The 11,105-nt window shown below is 32.5% G+C and overlaps 1 protein-coding gene and 1 pseudogene across 1 annotated transcript; one reads left to right on the forward strand and one right to left on the reverse strand.

Annotated features, from left to right (window-relative positions):
* Window positions 1-454: 454 nt before the first annotated feature.
* On the reverse strand, window positions 455-6,196 carry LOC107887529 (60S ribosomal protein L35-like; annotated as a pseudogene).
* A 2,362-nt stretch (window positions 6,197-8,558) lies between these two features.
* Window positions 8,559-10,018, forward strand: LOC107887989 (protein SODIUM POTASSIUM ROOT DEFECTIVE 2). Its single transcript, XM_016812186.2, has 3 exons — window positions 8,559-9,408; window positions 9,483-9,558; window positions 9,661-10,018. The coding sequence occupies exons 1-3, from the start codon at window positions 9,022-9,024 to the stop codon at window positions 9,846-9,848; spliced, it is 651 nt and encodes a 216-aa protein (XP_016667675.2). The 5' UTR covers window positions 8,559-9,021; the 3' UTR covers window positions 9,849-10,018.
* The last annotated feature ends 1,087 nt before the right edge of the window (window positions 10,019-11,105 follow it).

The following is an 11,105-nucleotide window of genomic DNA, read 5'->3' on the forward strand; positions in this document are numbered from 1 at the left end:
AGAAATGTGGATGGAAAGCTCTCCCAGCCCGATCTTTTATACTTCGTCGAGGTATGAATATAGTAAATCTTTTCCCTTTTTGCTCAAGTGAACAAGAATTTATTGTCCATCTATTTCGAAACTATCATGTTGTCCAACAATTGTGGAATTTAATTTATTCTCACTGTCGAGTTAAATCTCTTTGACCAAGAAAGTGGAAGGAATGGATTCAAGATAATGTCACCTCAAAGGAATGGGTACACCTTCCACCGATTCCTTGGTTCATTGTCTTTGTTTCTTTTGGCTTATGGGAAATTTGATTATGTCATAATGCATTAATTTTTCAAAACCACTACGAGGTTTTGTGCAACAAATAATGATATAAAGGAATTTTTTACTCTTTCTCCTTGCAAAGAATCTTAACTTTCCAAAAGTTGTTCCAATGCTATGAAAATCCCTTCATCGGGATGCTTCAAATTAAATTCTAGGCCGAGCTAGATCATATTCATATAACACCGTCCAAAATTTTACTGGTTCTCTAACCACATTAGTTTTTCTTATGAGAAACATGAGTAAGATGGGAGGAGGGAAGCAACCCTTCAATCTAGAAATTATAAAAGAAAAAGCTACACAAAAACACTCTCTAAGTTCCAACAGTTCATAGTAGTGAGAAAGATGAAGGTAATAAAAGGAAATACAAAGAAATGAAAATTAAATAACATATCATTGTGTAGTCATTTAAAATCTAATGAAAAAAAAGGGGCATATCCCTCATAATATAAATTTCAAAAGCTTCCACCTTAATGCCATACTTCCTCTGTGGAAAGTACATCTCCCTCTTCTTCTCCCTCTCCGTCTTCAAAGATTGCTACCATAACACATAACCCAAGAGCTCAATGTCAAAAGCAACATAACAAACACCCTAGATGCCTAATTACATGTCCAAACAAGTAACTTGAAATGATGCGACATTATCTAAACCCGCTATGATCCATCACGAAAAGCTCAACTAAAAAGTCCGAATGACTTAATCCCAAAATAACTTGAACCCTTAATTGATCCAAACTTAAAACTACTTGAACCCGTAATACCCTAAGGGTGCGTTTGGTTCGCTGTATTGGATTAGAGGTGTATTGGATTAGAGGTGTATTGGGATTAGAGGTGTATTGGATTAGAGGTGTAATAGCTAATCCACTGTTTGGTTGAATGTAATGGAATAGAGGCGTAATAGTAATCTTGTGTTTGGTTGAATGGAATAGAGGTGTAATAGCATAATGGAAAAAACTAAAATGACTAGAATACTCTTAGCATAAAATTGTTTTGGTAAATGATTATTGTTATTGTTATTTAAATTTTAATAAGATTATTATTATCAGTAATAAATATTTTAATCATATTTAAACATAATTATAATTAAATATATTTTAATTAAAATATATAATTTAATAAAATTCTTATAATTAGCAGAAAATTGTTTTGGTAAATGATTATTGTTAATGTTATTTAAATTTTAATAAGATTATTATTATCAGTAATAAATATCTTAATCATATTTAAACATAATTATTATTAAATATATTTTAATTAAAATATATAATTTAATAAAATTCTTATAATTAGCAGAAATTTGTTATTGTTATTTAAATTTTAATAAGATTATTAATATCAATAATAAATAATTTAATCATATTTAAACATAATTATTATTAAATATATTTTAATTAAAATATATAATTTAATAAAATTCTTATAATTAGCAAAAAATTGTTTTGGTAAATGATTATTGTAATCAAAAGGTGAACAGATACACATTATTGTAAAATTCTTATATTTTAATAAAATTGTTTTGGTAAATTATTTTGGTATTTAAACAAATACACATTTACTATTTTGAATATCATGAATCAAAAGGTGAACAGTTTATATATATTATATCGATAGTTCAATACTAAATTTAAATTTATAACACATGCTGAATGAAAAGATAATTAAATTATAATTCAACAAAGTTTAGTACAATACAGAATTGTAATCAAAGACTACCAAAGTTTAATAAACTAGATACATAAAATAACATCAACAAATCAATTCAAACTCAAATTGTCCCTAAACCTAACTAATTTCTAGATGCTTGCCATTCATCGAACATTTGGTTGGCTAGTTCCATCCTCCAAGTAGCCCAAGCATCCGATGGATGAATATTTGTTATATTCAGTTCATCGTCATCCACCACATTAGTAGGTAATCCTTCTCCCACCTCCGCTTCAATGGGATCAATACTCATATGGGTTCGAATAAAATTATGGAGCAAACAACATGCAATAATAATTCTATTGTGCACCCTTACAGGATAAAACGATGGACTCCTAAGTATTCCCCATCTAAGTTTTAATAAGCCAAAGCATCTTTCAATGACATTACGTGCTGAGGTATGTTTCATATTAAAAAACTCTTGCGGAGAACTTGGCTGATAACCCTGACGCCACTCGTTCAGATGATATCGCTGTCCTCTAAATGGTGCAAGAAATCCCTCACAATTTGTGTATCCAGCATCAACTAGATAATAACCTATAAAATAAATTGGCTAAAAAATGATTAATTCAGCAAACAAAGTTTAATCTTAATGAATAATTCAAATTCCTCTAACTATACACTGTACCATGAGGAACTTTTAGTACCATGAGGAATCCTTGTTCATTTAGTGAAACAAAGTTGTTTTATGTTTTGGTTTCTTTCTCCCAATCTTGATGCTTATAAAGTTGTAGAAAACGAAAATTTTAAAGTGAGATATCATGTGCAGTTCAGTAGTGGTTTTATTTTTTGTTCAGACTTCAGAGGGTTCATGTGATTAGGCAGGTTATTTTTGACTAATTTTGTTGTTTGTTTGTCTTCCTGAGATAAAAGTGACTAGTTTTATATTTCAAAACAACCATAATTGAGCAAGCATTAAAGGATAGAAAGGAAGTAGAGGGTGAAAATGTTGCTTAGGAGGTAGAAATCTAGAAAGAAGAGAACTAAAACACCACAAAAACCTGCTAGTAGGAAAATGAAATAGCGAGCTAGCATGTAAGCTATATATAAAACTGTGAAAAGGCTAAACTTATATTTATGAACCATAACAATCCAATCTCCATCAATGAAACTAACTGTAGCAAATGAATATTCATAAAATTTAATCCTACTACAGTTGCTAGCTTAACTACTCTTGAACAATAAACACCAAACAGGTCCAAACCCCAGCATTAACAAGCACAAAAAAATATATTATAGAGGGAACAAATGCCCATGGAAAGGGTAAAGAAACCTCATAAAGCCATCAAGCAAACAACTCGCAACAAGAACCATTAATAAATGGTACAAATTAACTACCAAAATTGAACAACATTTTCCCAGAAATTTTCCAAGATGGATTCTTTAAGATGTCATTTGTTCGAATGAATTGACTAAAGAAATGAATAGCAAACATGGTATTTAGCATTGTTGATTTTTCATGATTTTGGCGAGAATGATCTTTCTGTGGAACTTGTAGGTTCATACAAGTAGAACAAGTCTTGGGGTATATATTGATTTTGAGATTGTTGAATCGAGTACTGAAGAGTTTAGGAGCAACACAACTTGAGATGAAGAATGAATGAAGAAAAATAGCAAATGTCCCAATGACAGATGAAAGCAAAGACAAATATGGGGTAGAGGGGAATAGATCACCAGCCAAATGAAGCACATCCAAATGGCGGTAAAAGTATAAGGAGGCCCTGCAATAGGAATCAAATTGTATTTTAAATTATTCATTGTCCATTAGATCAAAGAACAAATTAATCCTTTCTATTAAAAATTTCATTCATTTGTACTCTTAAAAACTAGCATAACTAATAGAATAATGTGACACGTGGCATCTACCTCATACTAAGGTATGAAGACTAAAGAATGACCAGTTTGCTCTTTGATGTAATGTACAAATATTAATTTACCTATTTTTAGTAAAAGAAACAAAATACAATCTGATTACTAATAGAGGAGCCAGTGTCAATTTCAAAAAAAGCAAAAGAGTCAATGATCATACCAAACTGAAATCACATATCCAGCACATCATCAATCTCCCCTAACAGCAAACAACCATTGCAATTTCATAACTATATTCAAGTAAATAAACTAACGAGTGAGGCGATAATATCGGACTGTGTAGTCGAAATTGCCAATAGCTCATGTGAAAACAATCTAGTCTCAAATACCACAAAGGAAACTGCAATGAAAAGCATACACAACTCTGTTCAAATTCTTCACAAAAAACCTGTTTATCAATTATTGACCATAGTGGTTAACAATTTAGATCAAACATACATAATGTGGAATGAATTTAGAACAAACAGAATCCGGCAAACATTTCACTCGGAACTGATTGATGATATAATTGAATTATTGAATCCAATCACAGAGAACTATTTACCTAATGAACTAATCCTACTACAGCTGCTAGCTTAACTACTCTTGAACAATAAACACCAAACAGGTCCAAACCCCAGCATTAACAAGCACAAAAAAAATATTATAGAGGGAACAAATGCCCATGGAAAGGGTAAAGAAACCTCATAAAGCCATCAAGCAAACAACTCGCAACAAGAACCATTAATAAATGGTACAAATTAACTACCAAAATTGAACAACATTTTCCCAGATATTTACTCAAGCCCACATTTATTTAGACCAAACAATATAACTTTATATAGGACGCAATAGAGATGGAGAGAACCTGAAGGTTATGGGATTTGATATAGCTCCAGATATGCTTAACAGCATTGGAACGGGAAGCCTCTGGGGCTCCAAGGAATCGAGCCAAAGTAGGAGAAACAGGGGTAAGTTTAAAAATCCCAGAGGGTCGAGTGGTAGTTCGAGGAGTAGCTGGTTTTTCAGTCTTGGGTTTTGAAGCAATTTACATTGCTAATTAAAACAGAGAAAACGAGACAATTTACATTGCAATCGAGTTCCAATTTCCACCAGCAACAAAAACCTTTAAGAAATAGAAATCTACTCGGAACTTAAGCTAATTAAAATACAGGAATCCATATAAATTTGAGAGCAAAAGAGAGTTAGAAATATGAATTTTCCTTTCCAGTTGCAGTAAACTCCGAAAATAAAAGGTTGAGAAGGCCAAGCGTCGATTCTATTGTAATCTTCAGCAAAAGAAAGACAGAAGGAAGAAACAGAAGACGGAAAGGGGAAACAGGAGGGTAAAACAGGGTCTAAAACTCAAGCAGCACCTAATCTGAGAAAGAGGAACGTAATAGAAATCGGTGGATTTTGAGGATTAGGGGTGTAATGTAATAGACGGGTATTAGCCAATACCCTGAACCAAACATAGGATTGAAGTGGGATTAAATGGGGCCCACCGATTAGGGGTGTATTGGCTTAGCCAATACACCAAACCAAACAAGCTCTAAATGTTTTAGAACTCAGATTTACCCAACTTAGATTGAACCAATCCAAAACAAACTCAAGCAGCCTAAGTGATAGGTTTACAAGTAAGTTCAACATATCTCCATGGAAAAGAGAGCACTTCTTAGGACCATATAATTCCACTTCCATACATTTTCTCATAGAAGATTACTAAAACAAAAGGATCTGGAAATGCCAATAAGTGAAATATAAAAAGAGTTGCCGTATTATAACAAAAGTGAAAATAAAGTAATGAAGGTGACCCATAGCTAACCTGGTGTTTGGTGAGGCGGCGGCGAATAGCTCTGGTCTTCTTGGGACGGAGATCAAGAGGCAAAAACTTTTTCTTCTTATATGCTTCCCTCAATGCAGCCTTCTGCTTCTGGGATATCACTGTCAACACTTGTGCAATAGATAGCCTCACAACCTTACTAAAAACCCAACGCCAAAAAGATCAAAAACCCATACTAAAATCGAGAAAGAAAAAACAAATGGAAATCAAAGAAAAGAGCGGAAATGAGTTACATCTTGGAGAGTTTGTTGGGAGCACCACCAGTGACCTTCGCTACACGAAGTAGAGAAAGTTCAGCTTTTAATTCCTTGAGCTGGCTCCGTCTTTGATTTGTCCCTTAGCTCGTGCACCTTAATCATTGCTATAAACAACCCCCAAAAAAATGTAAAGAAGAAATTAACAAAACTATCATTAAACAATTGATGTAAACGAAAATTTAAGAATAAAATTAAAAATGGGTTTTTCATTGTTATTATTGTCATTATCATTACCCATGAGTGGCTGCCTCTTTCTCCCTTTGTGGTGATGAAGGTCCGGAGAGTGCAAAGTTGAAAGTTGATAACTTTCGCGCTTTTAATGTCAGTTTGCCAATAAACCCTAATTTGGTAAAGCGTGTGAAAGGCCTTGTTTCATTTTTCATGGGCCAATAATTGAAACATTTTGAGCTTGTGAAAGCCCAATCTTATTTTGTTTATGAAAAAAAAATAAACCAATGTTTTTGAAATTAGATAGATAATTGAATCGATCATATCACTGATTTCTAAGTCAGCCTGTTCAAATAAAATAAATTACTAAATATTAAAAATTATAAAAATCGAACCAACTAATTTTTTAGCTAAACTCAACTGGCCCATATTGGTTTATGGGACCGGTTTTTGCCTCTCTTTAGACTAATACCCCATCAACTCCCATTTTGACTTATCAGTTTAGTTCGGTTCATACAACATTGAGCTAAACTCCTTAGATTTAAGTTGTTCATACAATAAGTATACATATATTTGACATTTGATTCACGTGTTACAAATGAGCTCCATGCTAAATCCAATGTAGTATTTAACATCTAAGCTAATAATAGGGCAATGGAAGAACCTAAATGACATGATACTAGTACTTTAAAGACTCAATTAATTAGAAAATTGTGAAGTTTAGATATTAATTTAGAATTTAAGCAATTGGTTGAGAATGTCTAATAAAATTAATAAGGCTATAAATGAACAGAGTATTCGATAAACAATTTGATTTCTATTTGTTTATATTCATTTATCAAGCAAACATTAACCATACATATTTATGCACGTTTATTAAATGAACCAAACACGAATAAGATATATTTATGTTCACGAACAAATTTATTCATAATCGTTTAAAATTCATTTAATAAATTATTTAAAGTTTGCTTGAAACTCGTTTATTGGACAATTATTATTTTAAAAGAAAGATATTTAGTAGAGTGCGTAAATTCAATCATTGCTTTTTAAGCTATCCACTGAAGTGAGTTCAATAATTAATTCTTCGCATTTTATAGAGGATTAAAAGAAAAGAAAGTTAGTTAGCTACTCTTAATCTGCCCACTAATTAAAGCCCCCCACAGCTTTAAACGCGTGATTATTTATTTATTCATAAAGTAAAGGTTTGACTTAGGGAGATGCATAGAATTGCCATGGATAACCTTACATCCGATACTTTAAATATTTATTTTTTCTACATATTTAGATATATAATAATTCGTATTTGTACTTGTATTCATGTATAACAATTATAGTGATTTATGTATGTGTATGTGATTTGTTTGTGCAGTTTTTTCATGCTTAGTTTTTCATGGAAAGTTTAGGATCCTTGATTTAAAAAAAAAAACAAATTTTATATACAAATTAATTAATGGTTTTTGTTAGTTTCATTAATTATTTGTCAAAAAGAAAAACATCATTTTAAATCCCCAAAATGATATGGTAATGATGCAAGTTATGTTATTGATGTTTTGTGAGGAATTACTCATTGTTTTATGAGTCCCCACCAAAAAAAAAAACACTTTTTTGAAATCAACAAGTTGTAATTTGTGGGGGTTTATCTTTCATGTGAACAAAACTAAAGAAAAAGCTTCTTTTCCATATTATATATATGAGCTTCAAAGTTGAAAGTAATTCACACCATGTCTTAAGACTCAATGGTTAGGGTTTAAAAGTGTTTGGAGTCTTGTGCTAACAATGTAGTAAGCTATCAATAATGGAGTAGTATCTTGGAATCTTTTTTAAGGCTTAACTATAAAATTAGCCTCTAAATCATATCGTTTTTCTTGTTTAGATATTTAAAGTTTTTTTTAGTCAAATGTGATATTTAAATTATCAATTTAGTCTCATTTAATCTAAAAAATATACTACATCTAATAAAAATACAGCACGTGTTTAGTATTTGATTAATTTAGAGTAAAATAAGACAAAATTAAATCTTCATATATTACATTTCATAAAAAAAATTACTTAGTGAAGAAAGTGATATATTGTGAGAGTTTAGAGCTTGGCATAAGCCCTTATGATCAACCATGAAATGATCTAATTTAATTAGTCCAGCGACAATTCACATAATAGGCATACAAACATTTCAAGACAGACAATGGGATTACATAGGTAGAAATATAGAGATAGGGGAATTAAAAAGCATATCCTAGAATATGCAGATTGCAAAGGCAGCTAAGTAAGTTGATAACAAAAGTGGTGGACACTAAATGCTGTAATCAATGTGCAATTGATTGATGATGGAACTTGGGTTTGCCATGTAAAAGGGGACCCTTGTGATGGGAAAGTGGCATAATCATTACAATCAATCTTCATCTTACACTGTGGCTTCATAATTGTGAGCAGTTCATAACAGTAGCTCTATATTAACACACGAATGCAAGAATATGTAGATGAATTGATCCAAATTCCATCATGTTTTTGCTATCTCCATTAACCGTTCTCTCTTCTTCATTTGAAGATCATTGTAATGATTTCTACATCCTTATTGGGTGGTTTCAAAGAGCTATATAGCCCAACAAATAAGCCGATCATATATGAAGCTAGCTAGTTGGTTTCAAAAACTATAACCCCCAATAGTATTAGTGGGACTAATCATTTCATACAAAGTTGAGTAACATTAAAATAATGTCTGAAGTTAATCACAACTTTGAAGGTCCAAGTTTCAATCACGTTTCCGGATGTATATGATTAAATAACAAAAACTTTCAATGTGGGACCAACGTCCCTCTCTATCCCTTAATCTCACCTGCTTTAAAACTAAGATTAATTTGCCCTCTAACTCTATTAGCTTTTCTTTCTCCAAACATGAAAGGAATGGATATTTTCTGTGCATCTCAAGCTTCAACAGCCATCTGCTCTAGCTTGGACCATCGTTCCATGGTCCGTCGAGGCCACAGACCACTCGACCGGCAACGTTCGAAGCCTTATGCACCTATAGTTCCAGGGCTGCCTCACCATGAAAAGAGTAGAAAGAGCTCTGCTAAGCCGAGTGATGTACGTCGAAAAAGCTCAGCTGATATTCATGATCTCAACAGTCCTCCTGGTTCCTCTAGGTATCTCCTAAGTGATACACCCTTTGTAGATTGGTTATCAGACTCCGATCACGTCTCACCGGCGGTTCCGTCTCGTGGTGTAAGCACCGAAGATTCTCTGGCTTTAAAATCATCTTCGTCGGCTCGGTCTCAGGACCAGGTTAGTGTTTGATCGTTGTTCTTTGCTTTGATCATAAGAAACAGCAATTAAGTTGTGGTTCAAAACAATAGCAGGTAGTGGTGTTGAGGGTGTCAATCCATTGCAAAGGATGTGAAGGAAAAGTAAGAAAACATATTTCAAAAATGGAAGGTAACTAACTAAGCCAAAATGGGCTACATTTATTAGTTAATTTATGCACGAAACTTAAAGGCATGGGGTTATTTTTGTTTTGTGCAAAATTGTTAATTGCAGGAGTGACATCCTTCAGTATAGATTTGGCCACAAAGAAAGTGACAGTAATTGGTGATGTAACTCCCTCAAATGTGCTAGCAAGCGTTTCCAGGGTAAAAAATGCACAGTTCTGGCCATCTGCAACTGTAGCAGCAGCACCTCCATTGCTCAAAACTCCATTGCAGATAAAAAACAAAAAGCAGGACTAGGGTTTTTTCCTTTCCAAAAAAAACAAGAGTGTGTTTTCCCTTGTCTAGTTGCGTGCTTAGATACTAATTAACATTTGAGTTTTAATGTAAACAAATCAAATGTAAGCTTTTTGGGGGATTATTGTCAGAACATTTTCGTTTCTTTTAAGAGCCAATTGTTAAAGATGAAATTTGGTGTACTTATGCTTTCTGATCATCTTCAAATCATCACAAATATTCCCCTTTTTTCTATACCCTTTCGCTCTCCGATAATAGGGAAAGGATTGTACGAAACAGTGACGCCACATCATTTGTATCCCTTTTCAATAGTTTTATGTCACATCAATATTCTTATCCTGAATTTCAGAAGTTTATCCTGAATTTCAGTATTTTAATTTGGATTTGATTTTTTTAATGATAAAATCCTAAAATTCAGGATAAGAATACTGATGTGGCATAAAACTATTGGAAAGAGATACAGATGATATGGCATCACTGTTTCATACAATCCTTTCTCCCGATAATAAGTAGAGAAGGGATGGTATAAAATTGTGAATCTACATTATTAGAAAGGGATAAGGATAGAGGGAAAATTATAATTTCATACAATCACTTCTCTACATAACATAGTTGGGCCTCCATGATTAATGGTATAATTCCAACATTAATTCTTCTCGAGTATTAATAATTCAATTTGATTTTTTTAACTTTTTTATTAAATAATTTTTTCTATTTTTGACGTCTCTTATAAATAAATAAAAAATTCAATCTAAGCAATTTTAATATGAAAATTTTAATTTTGTCTCCCAATTTTTTAAAATTTTATACTCTTTCATCACATACTGCATGATTTTATCTTGGTTATTGAGCTCCTTTAACACTCAATTTTATTTAAAAGATATTAAACTCTTTATCCTCCAACCCAACTTTTTACCTTTATGTGGATTCAAAAGTGGTGTAGCCCTGGTGTTGGTGGGTCTATTCTGATGTAAACAATACATTTTTGAGTGCCAACACAGGTGTTCTTAATTACAATGTTCAAATGGTTTCCATAATGAAGGGTCGGAATGTTCTGCAGAAAAAGGGTGTGCATCACCACCGTCATTCAGGGTTAGATTTAATAATAATAATAAAGGGAGACTGCTGAAAACCAACATGATTTTGGTCCCCCAAGGCATGAGCTTTTGAGTTGAGCCCCTCGCGTGACATGCAACTGCAACGATAAAGTGCAGTATGAAGAAATTAGGGAGACAAGCAGTGACAAATTTGTTTTGCACT

Source organism: Gossypium hirsutum, chromosome A03, assembly GCF_007990345.1.
Source record: "Gossypium hirsutum isolate 1008001.06 chromosome A03, Gossypium_hirsutum_v2.1, whole genome shotgun sequence".
In the NCBI taxonomy this organism is placed as follows: Eukaryota; Viridiplantae; Streptophyta; class Magnoliopsida; order Malvales; family Malvaceae; genus Gossypium; species Gossypium hirsutum.

Coding starts and splice junctions, on each gene's coding strand:
- LOC107887989 (XM_016812186.2), top strand. CDS start 9,022: ATGAAAGGAATGGATATTTTCTGTGCATCTCAAGCTTCAACAGCCATC. Junction 9,409..9,482: donor CGGCTCGGTCTCAGGACCAG/GTTAGTGTTTGA, acceptor AAACAATAGCAG/GTAGTGGTGTTGAGGGTGTC. Junction 9,559..9,660: donor ACATATTTCAAAAATGGAAG/GTAACTAACTAA, acceptor TGTTAATTGCAG/GAGTGACATCCTTCAGTATA.